This window comes from Canis lupus, chromosome 4, assembly GCF_003254725.2.
Source record: "Canis lupus dingo isolate Sandy chromosome 4, ASM325472v2, whole genome shotgun sequence".
NCBI lineage: Eukaryota > Metazoa > Chordata > Mammalia > Carnivora > Canidae > Canis > Canis lupus.
Window position 1 is genome coordinate 14,374,233 of NC_064246.1, and position 15,067 is coordinate 14,389,299.

The 15,067-nt window shown below is 41.4% G+C and overlaps 1 protein-coding gene across 3 annotated transcripts in view; it reads left to right on the forward strand.

The window, feature by feature from the left end:
• ARID5B (AT-rich interaction domain 5B) overlaps window positions 1-15,067 on the forward strand; it is a 178,278-nt gene that overhangs the window by 137,901 nt on the left and 25,310 nt on the right. For all 3 annotated transcript variants that reach the window (XM_025435202.3, XM_025435206.3, XM_025435203.3), the window contains 3 exons: window positions 2,617-2,821; window positions 4,774-4,826; window positions 14,273-14,370. In XM_025435202.3, coding sequence (XP_025290987.1) covers window positions 2,617-2,821; window positions 4,774-4,826; window positions 14,273-14,370 — 356 coding nt within the window. The remainder of the gene's footprint in view (window positions 1-2,616; window positions 2,822-4,773; window positions 4,827-14,272; window positions 14,371-15,067) is intronic.

Sequence of the window (15,067 nt, forward strand, 5' to 3'; positions counted from 1 at the left end):
TCACCCACGGAGGTTCCGGACGGAGTTCAGTAGGTGGCAGCCTGGCTTTACCAGGAGCCTTCTCTACAAAGCAGGGAGTCTGAATGACTTTGGGCCTGGTTTGTATACCTCGTCCATGCTTTCTTTCTGTTTCTGGGTGATTCTGCAGTTTGAGGCAGGAGGTTAGGCGGCCACCTGGACTGCCTAACCTATGAGGTCAGAAGCACCACTTCTGACCTCATAATATAAATAATTGGCCCATTATCGCTGCAGATTTAAGACTCGGCCTGTTTTAGATGCAAATCTTAGATCTACTCCTGTTTGTGCAAAACCGGGGTTTGGAGTGAAGCCGACCTGAGAGTCTAAACCCAGAGTTCTTTTGCTGCCATGAGCCAGCTAACAAAATACATAACCTCGCCGAGCTTCATTTTCCTCAACTGTAAAATGGAGCTGGAGGCCGCCCTTTGATGGTTGTTAGGAACATTTGGTAGACTATGTGAAGCCCTCAGCACTGTATCCAGCTCATTGTAGGAGCTCAATTGATACTGGTTTCCTTCCCTTTGCTCAATATACAATAGAAGGAATGGAGCCCTTTTATACTGTGGAAACCACCTAGCTTTATCTTATATTCCTCATTTGATAGATCACGTTTCTAAGCTGTAGGTTTTTACTGCCTAGTAATAAGATACGCTTTTAATTGGAAGTGTGTTTTGACTATCGATTCCATTTTTTTTAATGAGTATCAGTAAATTATAGTGTTTAATCCCAGAAGCCCAAGAGTGAGACCACCTGGGTTCAGATCCCAAGCTCATCACTTACTAACTTGGACATGATCCTATTGCTGTCACCCATCCCCTGTGTGCCTCAGTGTCCTCATCTCTAACACAAGAATAATCACAGGCCTCACTAGCTTGTGGACAGAAGATGAGATAATACCTCAAAAAGTGCTGAGAACGGAGCCTGGCTACATCGTAAGCACTCACAGAAGGCCAGGGGCAATACAGATTAAAACTGGAATGATTTTATGATTTCAAAAAGCCATTCAATTAGAGATTTCATCAGAACTTGAGGCTCAGTCTAAAATTTGGCAGTGAGAAATGATGACGACATAAAGTTTCACAGGATGTTCACCTTAATATAATGAGACAAAGTACCAAAGTTTGAAAATATCGTCAGTAAAAATTCTACATGGAAAAGTGTTTTAGTACCATTTCTAATACCCCCTTAAAAAATTAAAATCTTATCTAGAGTCTAGAGGCTCCAGTTGAATGAGTTGTACAGGAAGTTTTATTTTTTCCAGAGCCAGTCTAAAGATATTAACCTCGCATGTTCACTTGAGAAAAGAGGTTAAAGAAAGCCCTTGCAGGAGGATACAATTCCCTTTTATAAATAAGCATAGCCTTTTATATTCTTAAGGCCTGGGAAGGAGACGCCGAAGGGAAAGAGAAAGAGCGGTCAAAATCTGAAATGGAAAACAATGTCGAATATGTGGGACATTTTTATTCATAACATTTCCCCAGCGCTTGCCCTCTTCTCTCCGATGTTAGATACGGAGATGTAAAGAATATCGGAATGTACACATTCCCCATGGGCGCACTTGAACTCAAAAGTCTGACCCTTTGTACTTCCCCCTTTTACAATTAAAATAGCTCAGCAACTTGGCGTTATATTTAACAACCATCAAAGGCCTCTTGTAGAACATGGCAGTGAGGAGGGAACATTGGGTTAGCCACTCAGTTTTTCGAGGCCCACATTCGCCTAGAGTGTGGAAGGAATGACATCTGGCACAGTGGCCGCCATTAGTTTTTTAATTATGGTGCTTTCCACTTTAGTCTCCATGGGTTTTTAGCTGACCTCTACTCTTTCCTTTGTGGCAAGTTTAGATCTCCTATTACGTTCTCAGAGCTGACTGAAGAGCCAGGAGCCCTCGTTAAGGAGTGGAATCTTTTGTTTCCTTCTGAGGGGGTATCTGGGCATCACCGTCACGTGACAGATCTTGCTGTTATTCCTGAGGCCAACATCCTCTGGCATTGACATGTGTTTTTTCAGGTTGCTGGAAATAGTAGCAACAAGCTAAGTTTACTATGAAGAAATAAACTTTCTTTCATGTTGATACAAAGGGCAAAGTATGGGACTCTTCATTAAGAAGACAGGGTTTCATCCAATGACCTTAACAGGTGGCGGCCCTTGGGAAAATGAATGTGGACAAAAAAGCAACAGAATGGTACCACCAGATCCCAACACTGTTTCTGGTTTCACATCAACATGCTTGTAAGGACTCTAACAGAGGCTGGAAAATTTGGCAAACCATGGCCCCCTCACCACCTGTTTCTATAAATAAAGTTTTATTGGAACACAGCCATACCCATTCCATTACATGTCTGTGACTGCTTCTATGCTAGCTGAGTGTCTGCAACAGAGATTATCTGGCCCTAAATCCTGCAATATTTACTACCCGGCCCTTCACAGAAAAGTCACCACCCAATGGTATTCAGTGTTGCCGCTAAAAAGCTACTTCAGGGCAAGGTTATTTACTGGTTCACCCTTCCCACACTGTGCAAGCTGTCACTGGCTGTGTCTGTAAGCGTTCCGAGGCTGTACTTGATTTGATGTGGCATATTTTTCCCCCACTTCCAGGTGAAATGTGAGGCCAGGTCAGCCTTGTCCAAGCCGAAGAATAACCATAATAACTGTAAAAAAGTCTCAAATGAAGAGAAACCAAAGGTTGCCATTGGTGAAGAGTGCAGAGCAGATGAGCAGGCCTTCCTGGTGGCACTCTATAAATACATGAAAGAAAGGAAGACGCCAATAGAACGAATACCCTATTTAGGTTTTAAACAGAGTAAGTATGCTTGTTTTCATTTCTGAAATATCAAAACTGCTCAGATTCTTTAAAGTGGGGAAAAAAATTGACTCAGGGTTATGTTGAAATCCTAATGTGGGGATGATGCTCTCTCTGTTTATACTATATCTACAAATCATCCAGGCCACGGATTTTTCTCCCTGCCCCTTCCCGCTACATTGTTCCCTACTGGGGCAGTTGCAGTGAGATATTTATAGGCTTGAATCCACTGATTATGACTGGAAATAGACATGTTGAAAGTTTCTCATTTTCTGTTTTGTCAATCTTGAGTGTCTGCAACGCCTTTCTTCTGAGATAATAATATGACGTAGCTTTATCAGACACAGATGTTGCCTGCAAAAAAGGCAGCTTTCAAGAGGAAGACATTTAAAGGTGGACAAAACAACCAGAAAGCAAAAACGTATTTCCTAGGCCCCAAATTTGTGAAGAGATAACAAAAACCTGACTTCACAGGAAACCCGAAATACACAGATGGGAACCGAAAGCCCAATTTTGGATTACTTTGATGTAGACACTTAAGCATCATAATACATTTTTAAGTAGAAAAGGAAACTCACAGCTGAGCAGAATTCCATAGAAAAAGAGAAGAAACCCAGATCCAGCCCTGATTTCACAACCGAATATATATTTTGCCTCTGTCTGGATTTTGTAGCACACAAAGCAATGAGCCCCTGGCTTGAAATAGTATTTTCTCCAAACGTATCTTCCTAGATTAAAACCATGTGTCATTTTGATGAAGAATGTCAAACCTGTATGTTTTACATAACAATTTACATACCTAATAGCAATTGGCACTGATTGCAAGAGAACCCTCACAGCCATTATAAACTTATATAACTACGAATGATTACAATGTTTGTCTGAAAACTGGTTGCTTGAAATAGAAGTAAAATTAATGTACTATGAACAGCTTTGTTGCATTATGCATTGGTTCAGATTAAATCAAGGCCGAGGCAGGGCTCTTGATAGCTTTGAAATAGTGCAAGGTTCAATGAGGCTTTTCCAACATGTTGTGTCAAAGAGCCTTTTTTTTTCTTTTAATTTTAATTTTATTCTTCATTTCCCTTACCAAGGAATTACTTGAAATTCAACTTTCCCCTCTTGTAAAAGAGTCAAAGCCATAGCAGTCCCATTCCATAGTATTTGGGACAAATGAGCAGGATTGCTAGCAATTTGGCTGAGTTGTTTAACAGCATAAATGTATGCAAGCCCCACAAAGAGAAATCTGTTCGAAAAAGGTATATATTCGAAATATCACACAGGCAAGTGAGGAGGAGACTAAGTGGACTCAGGACTCAATCCTTACTGAATGAGTATCTTCCTTCCCTTTGATCTGTTTTATCACTACTACTTCAAGGGTAAAATATGTGTTTTCCTACTTGTTACAAAGGCACCATGTGTTAGTGAAATACGGTATGAGTTCTTAATATAGTGCTGCCATCAGACATTTCTACTAGAAAGGTAATCGTGTATTAAAGTGGCTGTTATTTATTGATTATGGTAAATTCTTATCTGAAGGAAGCATTATATAGTACCCTTTAATCAATGGCTTCTTTCTACGGGTTGAACAAGACCAACCCTAATTTTGAAATCTCACACTTTTCCCAAGGACGCTGTAACTTAGCTTCTCTGGGTCTGCTGATGGCAACATGACTAAAGCTGTGTTATCCTTTATCCCCAAAGTAGAACCATTTCCGTATTTGTGACTGTTTCTTAAGAAATATTTTAAGTGGTAATAATATATCCTGTTGTCAAATGCCCTTTGGCAAATTGTTTCCTAAGAACTTAGCTCTCTGGGGTACTAGTTTTGTTTTTGCATTTTTTTTTTCTCTTTCTCATTGAAAACAAAACAAAACAAAATGTTTTAATTGACATTTCTTGGAAGTATGTTAATGCAATGCTTATCTAAATACTTATTGTCCCTCTAACAGTTAACCTTTGGACTATGTTTCAAGCTGCTCAAAAACTGGGAGGATATGAAACAGTAAGTGTTTAAGCAACTTAAATGAAATAATTTTGCAATCTAACTCCCCCACCCCTTCTTTGACCAAAATGGAGAAAATGTAAAAGCAAACCATCACTGACTGCCTTCTCAAATGGCTCCACACTTTTGGGGGTTTATTGGGCCGCTTTTGGAAATGATCCCAATTAGTTCCAGGTTTGGCAAAATTGTAAACTTGTCATAAAAACTACAAGTGGAAAACATATGTAACTCTCCCCTGTCAGGGAAATTAGTTGGGTCTGTAATTTTTTCCCATGTTGAGAAAGGGCTATTATTGTACAACAAGCCAAGATTGCATAAAAGAAATTTCCCTTGGCAACATACCTGACATCTGTTCATGTCTAATATGGGAAATGTATTAAAGGCTTTCAAAAGTAATCAGTATTGGCCATTAAGGAATAGAATGCAGCAGAATCTTCTCTTATTCTAGGGCAAGGAAGCTTTATTAGACAAGGGTCAGTGCCGCATAAACAGGAAGTTATCAAACTTATTCAGAACAGGCTCTGACACTCTTTATCAGCTAATTCTAACTGACAGGAATGGCTTATTTTTAGCCCACAGGAAAATTTGATGGCCACGGGTTTTACAGCATGTATTTTGAACCAATAAAATGTTAGAGCAACAAACTAAGATTAAAATCTTGAAAGAAGAAGAAAGAGCTGTATTAATATAGCACGCAGAGATGAAATCTGTAATAAAATCAATTGACATAGGAAGATGTCGTCATTGGAAATATTTTCTCCTCCACACAATGATCAGATTAAGTTGTGCAGTCTCTTCTGCAATTGAATAAGAAATTATTTTTTTCTTTCCTCACAAAGTAACCTGGGATATCTCTATATCACAGTAAAATGACAGTATGAGACACAAAGTCAAGAAAATGAAATTCATTTTAGCCCCACCATAATAACCAGTGTTTCTTGCCAGATATAGCATATTGTTCCACAAACTAATATAATGGTTTGATGTCAGGGGTTTGGAATGGGAAAAGATGGCTAGCATGAAGTGATTCAGATAATCTGGTATTTACTTTAGAGATACCTGCTATGAATTCTGACTCAGAACTCTAAGATGTGAGTAAATGTGGGTGTAAAATGTTTGTGTAAGACCTGGGATATACATACCCGTATATAAAGCAATATAAAGCTCATATGAAGCACTATAAAATGTGTGTTTCAGAGACATGAATTTACTTAAATACTTGTTTTATCAAGTACCCTGGGTAAAAATAAATAACATAATTTTTCACTTGGTTGGATCTGTTGATAAGACAGAGAGATTGACTTCTTGCCATGGTGGCTTCATACTTTTGCAAAACCTTAAGCTAATTCTAGCTTTTGTCCATGTGAAAAAGATAACTTATTCAGAGCTAGTCTCATGGCTGCAGGAGTCAGCCCCATAGCCTAGATTTTTTAAGTCTAACGCTTGATATTAAGAATAGGAATGCACATTTGTATGGACTGCAGATAAGTTACATGATACTGTACAATATTATGAAATGTCTTTTTTTAAACCCAGAAATGTATTGTTGTCTACTGATAGGGAGAGTGCCAACAAATTTCACAGAATCCGTTTTTCCTGCTTCTTTGTATCCTCTGTATCTTCACAAGGATCTGTTTTCCCCCCATGCAACAGCAAGTGGGTGTAGAATGCACAAAAGAAACTTCTGATAAGTTTCAGGGCATTTTCAGTATTCTGAACCCATAATAGTTTTTTTTTTTCTTTTGTTGAAGGAGTAGAAATAACAAATGACCTCGCAATCAGCAGATCACCTGAACACACATTTAGTACGTCTTATGTGTTCGAGGCATTGTGTGGGACGCTCTGGAGGACGCAATAATATCTAAGCCAGTGGTTCTGGTTGCTTGCTGTCCAGGAGAGGCAGGGATTATAATTAAGAGACAAGGTAGAAAAAGATCCGTTCCGTGATCAGGGAAAGTACTACTTCATTTAGAAATGAGGGAAGGAGGACTTGTGGCTCTCGTGCCATCTGAGCAGAATTTTGGAGAATAGATGGAATCTAGATAGGAATGATCATGGCCTTCCAGGAAGAGAAAGCCAGATGGAGAAATCAGATGTGGAGGTAGAATGATGTTGGACATAGAGAGTTTGAGTAACTTAAAGTGGGTGACTAGGTGGCTGGGACAAGTGACCTCAAAGGGGGGTCCAGAGAGGATGGAGCCCTGTGAGAGGAGCTTTTTGGTTGGTAGCCCCTGGAATTATTCTGTAGTCTGGCTGGGGGTGGGGGTGGGGATGGGGGACGAGTGGCGTATAGGAGATTGATAACAAGCTAAGTTACGTTTTGCCACTTGTTCTGCCTTCACTGGGTGTAGGTGGAGCCAAATGGAGAGAGGCTGGGATGGGGGCATGTGGGAGACTGGATCGCATCTGCTCCCCATCTGCTGATGTATGAGCTGCAGGCCTCTCCAGCCAAGCCACAGAGAGGACTGGCAACCCCTGGAAAAGCTGCTTCCCTCCTCCTCTCCCTATTTACCCATCAACTCCCTCATTGTTCGTTGGGCCCCTGCCATTCCTCACCTCCAACGTTTTCATCTCCTCTGAGGCAGGGAATCTACTTAGAAAACATATTTCTCTGTTCGCTATAAAATCTACATCCAAGGTCATGAACTGGCTGAAGCCGGTTGGTCGGTTGGTCAGATTTTTCCTCCCTCCCTCCCTCCCTTCCTTCTCTCTTCCCTTTCCTTTTTATCTCCTTAATGCTCCATATGATCTTGCTGTCCCTATGGGCAGGGAAGTTTGCCACTCCCGTGCTACTGGAAGCTTTTGAATCCCCCAAGTACAGGATACATTTTTCTATTGGTATATGTTGACCAATAAATGAAATGAGATGTTCACTGAGGATTCGATTTTGAAGTCGGTCCAGCAGGTGTATGAATAAGATCCCGTCCAAGGGCTTAAGTTGTATCACTGGGTTATTGAAAGACATTTATCTATGCGATTATCTGATATCAGAAGCAAGTGCAGATTTGTCATTAGAGCTCAAAAGAGATCTTGGAATCTTCTAGATCCGTGGTTCCCAAAGGCTACTCAAGAACTAGGGCTCAGATTTTCAGAGGGGAACTTTGTAGTATTCAGAGCTGTGTAGACGTCCACCCTGAGATATTAACTCTGCGGTGGGCCCTGGGCCTAAGAACCCAAGAATCCTGTTTTCCCAGCACTCCGGGTGATGTCAATTCAAAGCTAGTGGTAGCAGTGACCACTGGCCCTCGTGGCTCCTTGCTTCACGGTGTAGACCCATCTAAGTCAAGCATCAAAGATTAGAAAGTTGTCTTCACGCTATTACTAAAGAAGCCCGCCAGAATATTACCCTTTCTTTGGTTCCGAAGCAGCACAGAATTTCCAATGAAGGTTTTTCCATTTGGTGAAGCGGTAATCCAACTAAGTTGGGACTCGATAAGCCATTTTCATTTTGAATGCGGGAAAGCATAGCATTGAAACCTTTTCTTGTTTTGCAAATTGGCCTTGTATTTACCCTGCTCCAGTCCATACCCTCATTTTACAAATCAGGAAACTGAGGCACAGGGAGGTGAAATGAGTCACAAGGTGTCGTTGTGGGCTTCTTCGGATTCTGACTTGCAGAGAATGTTTGTGCACCATTGCCATTACCTCTGTAGCAACACTGGGAGGAAAGAGATGCATTAAATGACCCTTCTTTGTCCTTCCACCCCCAGAAGTCTCCTAGGTGTCTACAATGCCTTCTCCCTCTTTGGGGTGATATTTTGGGAAAAGCCACTAATAGCCTACCTTTCAGTCGGTTCTTTGTACCTACCCCGATCCTTACCAGGCACACTGACTACTAGCTGAGATTATCAGATTCTTGAGAAAAATGTGTGAACCTAGGAGATGGGTCGAGAGGGCTGCATGATGAAAACATTCAGTCATAGTAAAACCTTGCAAGTTGAAAATGTGTAGATGTATCTCTTCTGCTGTTAACTTGTGATTGGATAAAGACATCTCTCTGGAATTCCTTCTGGTTTTAAAAAGAGGCCATCTTAATTGGCTTGTTTTTGTTTGTGGTTATAAACTATTCCAAACCTTCTGGTTTGAATTGTGGATTATGGATTATTTCATTGCAGCCCTTCACAACCCTCAAATTGAATTAAAACAACAACAACAAAAAAAGAGGAGCAGAGGTTTTATTTTAAGCCTTTATAAGCATTTGACTAATGACTATATTCAGTTCTCTTGGCCTCCTCTGCCTTTGCTGGATTGAATTTGTGTCTCTGCATCCTTAGGTTTAGAGATCCTACAGGGCTTAAATGGATTTGATTCCCTAAAAAAATAATATCCTGGCATTTTGACTGGCTGGCAGTGAAGATCCTTCCTCTACAATCATACATCCAACTTCTCCTTCCAAGCATTTTAGAGTGTAGGTCACCTGCAGTTGCTGAGGGAGAATGGGATAAAGCTGCATTGAGCAGCGGGCAAGGTCTTCACTCTAGTGTCTGGTGAAGCAATTACAGCTTGAAGAGTAGCTTGGGGTATTACCAGGATGCAGCGTGTTGAGGGTGGTTTGCTAACGTGATTTCCATTTGGGTAACCATGTGCTGGTGAACCAGAGGCAATATTTGGAAAGAAGGTAGAGTAGGGAAATGGGTCTTGAGAAAACCTTGTTCTAGAGGCAGAGGACCACGCAAGCGGTGCCTTCCAAGAATGCCCAGTTAGCAGCTCCATCTCTCTCCACGGATGAGATAGGACCATTATTTCTCATCTAGAGGAAGAAGTCACATGTCTCTTTGCTGGAAGGATTAGGCTTTGACACCAGATTCTGGCTTTGACATCATTTCGAGACATCCTCTGAATCTAACCCTAGTAAACTGGACGGACAAAGCCTCTTGCTTAATTCAGAATTCTCGAGGCCAAAGATGATGTCATGTAGTTTTGAAAGGCTCCAGTTCCTGGAGTACTACCAGGAAAAAAAAGTCATCTTCCTTGAATTCAGTCCGCCCTCAAGGTGTCCCGAGAAAGAGGCTGTTTCTCAGAGCAGCCTGGGCAACACTGTATGCAGGCAAATGTTCCTTTTGACTTCACATCTGCTACATTCTTAAGCCATAGACACACTAAAGTCCTGCAAGGTTCCTGATTGCCGTTTCCTAACCAGGCCACAAAAATTCTAAGATTATTTCATCCCTGCAACCTCAAAGGTAAAGAATGCAAGGCTCCAAGGCCATGTCTTGGGTTAAAATAGTTTTCCAATTTTTTTTTTTTTTTTTTTTTATTTTAAGGACCGGGATAGTTTCATCAAGTAAACTATAGACAAGACAGATTTCTTTCCCACCCCCTGGACCCGTTTTCTTGGCCGCAGTGTGGAGGTTAGTTTCAGGCCACCTCTAAAACTGGCTTCCAAAGAGTGATTTGAAAACCACTATATTTAGAAGCAATGAACATACACAAACATAATGGGTATGAGTGCTTTTCACTAAGTTTCTTGGGTCTTACTCACACCAGGGAAAGGAATAACTGACAAGTGTCTTCAAAGTGAGATGAGGTCTCCATGCATGAGATTGATTTGCTTTCCTTGGGTGTGGTCTGCTCAGTTTTTTCTCTTGCTTTGTGATTAGTCATATGGGATCATGCTTCCTGCTAAATTATGAACCATTGAAAGTAGTAACTTCTCTTTCTTTTTTATAGTATCTCCCCACCCTCAACCCTCCATCCTCTACTTGCTCCCTCCATGCCTCTGTACCTGGCACAGTGCCCTAAAATAGCAGGCAGTAGGTGATGGGTTGATTGTCATGAATCCCTATCATTTCAGTGAAGATCTTGAAGGAGATGACAGGGGAAGCACAACCCGAGAGAGATCATTGCTTGAATGAATTTGGCCATTTTCTTTAGGAAACAAAGAGCCAGAGTTCTTCGTATCCTTAAAAACCTAAAATAACAGAAGGTCAAATTGAAACACGAACATGACCAGGAGTCTCCGGCTTAATGACAATTAGTCAAACTCACCCCGTGGCTAGATCAGACTTTCCACCTGAGCGGAACCGGAGGGCTAGCGACTACTAGGTAGACATTGGGTTTTCCCAATTGGGGTTTTAAAGATAATGCACATTCTGGACAGCAGAATAAAAAACCTAAGCAAATGCACGCTTGGGCATGATGAAAGCATACTAGTTCAGGAGGCACACTTGTACAGGTGAGAGCACAATGCCCAGTAGCTGGGCCAGGAGCAACTTTTGTGCCTTTCCTTTCTCCTTTTGGACTCTCGGACCCACTGTGGGTTTGGACCACGGGAGGATTTAGATGTTTCTTGCCTTGCAGCCTGTGGATAGCACTTGAATTAAAAGCGCATCTGGACACAAAAAATGGAGATGTGTACCCAGGAGAATTGTGTACTTAAAAGCATAAAAGCATTTAGCAGTTGGAAAGAGCACATTTTATGACTTTCCTGTGGAAAGAAAATATCTCAAAATGGCCTGATTCATCCAGGCTGGCCAGTGGAAGTTCAGTAAACAGGGACCACTTCCTGGAAGGCCTGGCCCTTGTCTTTGCTCCAGATGAACCCTCACTGGTAAAAACTGTATTTAAACACCAGAAACTGCTAGCAAGGGCTATCGCAGACCCCTCGCCAACCGTACATGGCTTACTATTGCCAAGTAATCCTTGATGCTGGCCCCCTGCTGCCATAGTTTCAGTCCTAGAGTAAGGAAGATTTTTTCCCCTCCTTTTGATAATTCATTATTTGTTCTTAAAGAATTTTGTCATTTCTGTGAAAGGCAAGTGTTGACTAGGATACTACTTCCTAGTCTAGATGATAGGGTATAGGAGTGGGGCGCGGTCAGTTTCCACACATTAAGTATCCCATCATCAGTGGTCTCTGTTCATTACATTTTTCACAACCTTTATTATTTTGTTATATGTGTGGTCCTTTGTCTATGGTATCCCTCCCCCACCTCAACCCCACATGCTAGGATGTGGTCATGTTGGATGTTGGGTCTGGTTTTCACTGTTGCTTCCCAGATGCTAGCATATCACCCAACACGTAGGAGGTGTTAAAGAAATGTTTGGTGAATAAATGGTCAAGTGAATGGATGGATTTGAATATAATTGAGAGTGATTGTGATTCAGTGGTGAACATAATAGAGAACCTCTGTTCTAACAAGATACACAAGTGTTCAGGGTAGAAGGAGCCATAGTTTTGCTGGATGCAAGTAAACTTTCAGAGCACTGTTAACCTAACCCGCTTAGATTCTTGCTGACCTTGTCGCTGTGCTATTTCCCCACTAGTAAGAGACCCACAGCTCAAAATTGAGAACTTATAGCAGAAGCTATGATTTCCACAGTCCTCTGCCTCACGTGAAGCACACGATCCCCAGATTCTGTATTATCACCCTGCTATACACTTGGACCATTCACCAGCTCATTCTGATGGGGAGGTTGTTTTGATGTATGAAAAAAAGTCTGCTCTTGGGACATAAGACATTGGTGTGAGTCCTGACATGGCCATTCTACTGCTGTGTGTCCTTGAGCAAGGTGTGCAACCTCTCTGTGTCTTACTTCCTTCATCTCTGACAAGATTCCTATAATCTACCTCAGGTTGATGGGAGGATGAAATGATACCATGCATGTGAAAATACTTTATAAAATATGAAATAGAGTGCACGGAAGAGATACAAAGATGACAAGAGTGGTGATTTCCTCTGAAGTGCATGTAGGGACATACATAGGCTATTTCCTGACCATTCCAGGCACGCCAGGGTGCACACACATCATCTGAGGGAGGGAAATACGGAGGTGTGTTCAAGGGGCCTCAATGTTCTAAGGGCTTTGAGGAATAACATAGACACGTGGGAGGGGATCCTGTTTCGCTTCTTCCTTGACACAGATCTTGAATAGACCAGCCTGAAAGCATATTATTTGAAAGATCGGAGGGAGCTTGTATTTAAATATAAAATAATTACTAAAATATGTATTTTGAGTGTTTTGAAAGGGGTTTGAAACCATTTATTATAATCTAAGCCAAGCTCTAAATAAAGGAAGATTTTATTTCTAGTCATACCTGCCAGTAGATGTAAGACGTGGTTCTGTCTAGAGAGAACTATTGAAACAAATCGGTTCAAGAACGCTTCGTGGGAAATTGAACAATGCAAACCTCCCATTGTCTGGAGGTTGAGAAGGGCTTATAGAAATAAAGGGGGTTTTATTTGAAATGGAAAAGGTGCCATTTACCCTATAATATTTAGCCACCCCTCCCCTCCTCGTTAGATTACAGTTGACAGAGCCCCTGTTTACAAGTTGAGATTTTTTTTTTTCTCTCGGATTGATGCCTTTAGCCCGTAAGTGAACTCCGCTGGCAGCTCTGCGGGGCTATTTCAAAAGAAGCCTGGTGCTCTGATTGCAGCCAGTGCCACTGGCACCCCTGCCACGCCCTGCCCCCTGCACATTCCATTAACAGAGTTTTCCTGTAACTCTGTTTAGAAAGGTTCACAAGGACCTCAGACTGTGCTCTGTCTCCTGGTTTCAAGGAAATGCTAGACTCGCTCGGATGTAGTAGATGACGTGGTTTCCCCAAATTCATCATTTGCCAGATCATGCATCTGTTATTTTGTAAAATCTTAATTTATGTACAAAAGTAAAATTAAAGAAAGAAATTAAACAGGACCATAATGTGCCTCTCGGTAGTTTTGCAAGCTGCCCGGTTTTATTCACCCAGCGCCACAGTACACGTAGCTTGTGTTTTCCCTTTGGAATTTGTTTGGTTTCGTAGGATTTGATGGATAACCCGTTTTGCTGACCTAAGTGAATAAAAGTAAACAGGTTGCAACGGACACAGTTTCAGATTTTGGTTTTGTCTTGGTGGTTAGAGGAGCTGGCATAAAAGTATCCCGGAGATGACTGCAAATTCCATAAGCAATTTGATCAATTTAATTAACTTATGTAGTAATCTTATTTAGTGTTTAAAGTAGTCAACGCATCACATAGGTCAAAAATCAGAAGATACAAGAGGAAGCTTGGTGAAAAGCCTCTCTCTTTTTCTATAATCTTGGCCACCCAGTTCCCCGCCCCTTATACAACCAGTGTTAATTCTGATTATTTTAAACTGACACTTTAGCTGAAATCTTACTTTATGGGGTGCTTTATCACATGACCTAAAGGATCAGAGTATGAGTTTGGGTCCTTGAGGGGAAAGAGCTGCATAAAATATCTAGGGAGATGCCTTAGGTGAAATGCTCTAAGGGTGACAAAATATAGAGCCCAAAGCAGAATTCTATGTTTATTGTAAAGAAAAGTACCACGAAAGAGATCCCACTGTGAAACCCCAAGTCTCCCCATACCCTCCTTTGGACTTCTGTGTCTCTGGGTTTCCAGAACAGACTGTCCTTTTCTGCCTGTTGCATATGTATTGAGTCCTGGCACTGTGAACCTCTTATGATGCAAGATTGAATTTCCCATTGCCATTTTTTCAGATAACAGCCCGCCGACAATGGAAACATATTTATGATGAATTAGGCGGTAATCCTGGGAGCACCAGCGCCGCCACTTGCACCCGCAGACATTATGAAAGGTAAGAAGCCCTTTCTTGGAAAGCCGTTGCTTAATTAAAAGTGTGTTCATTGGAAGAGGCGTCTGGTGAAGGATAAGATAAGGGGAAGTCTAAAGGACCTTTCTGGAAATAGAAAATATCCTCTGGCATTTTACCTTGCATACCGCCTTGTGATTTTTTAGGGGACATGGCTTTCTCTAGTTACAGGGGCTAAAATTAGATGTTTTTTTCTGTTTGGTTTTATCCTGTGATCACCTATTTGACAATACCTCCCCACCCCCCACAAGCCTGGATTACTCAGTGTGTTCTCCATAGGTTCATTTACTACAAGAACCTTCAGCTTCTGGCAATCATAAGTCTGCAGTGTTACTAGGAGGTTGCCATGTAACCGTATTGACATTGAAATGTATTAATGTTGAATGTATTAATATTGAAAAGTAAGCATTTCTTTAATAAGGAAATTGGCCCCAGATAAGATCCATTGTTTTTTTGCCATCTTGGTATCTTTTCTTCTACGGCTCTGCTTTTGACCAAGAAAATCCTTTCTTGCCAAGCTTTGCGTGGTTCCATTTTCTAACAGTTTCAGCTTCTCTCAGAAGGTAATGATCATGCAAACAAGAAGTAATGCCGAATTAGCTACTATGACGGTTGTATCCACAGGAGTGTTTCCTCTTTGCACTAGGACTGTTGTTGCCCACAACAGTGCAGATCTGCTAGC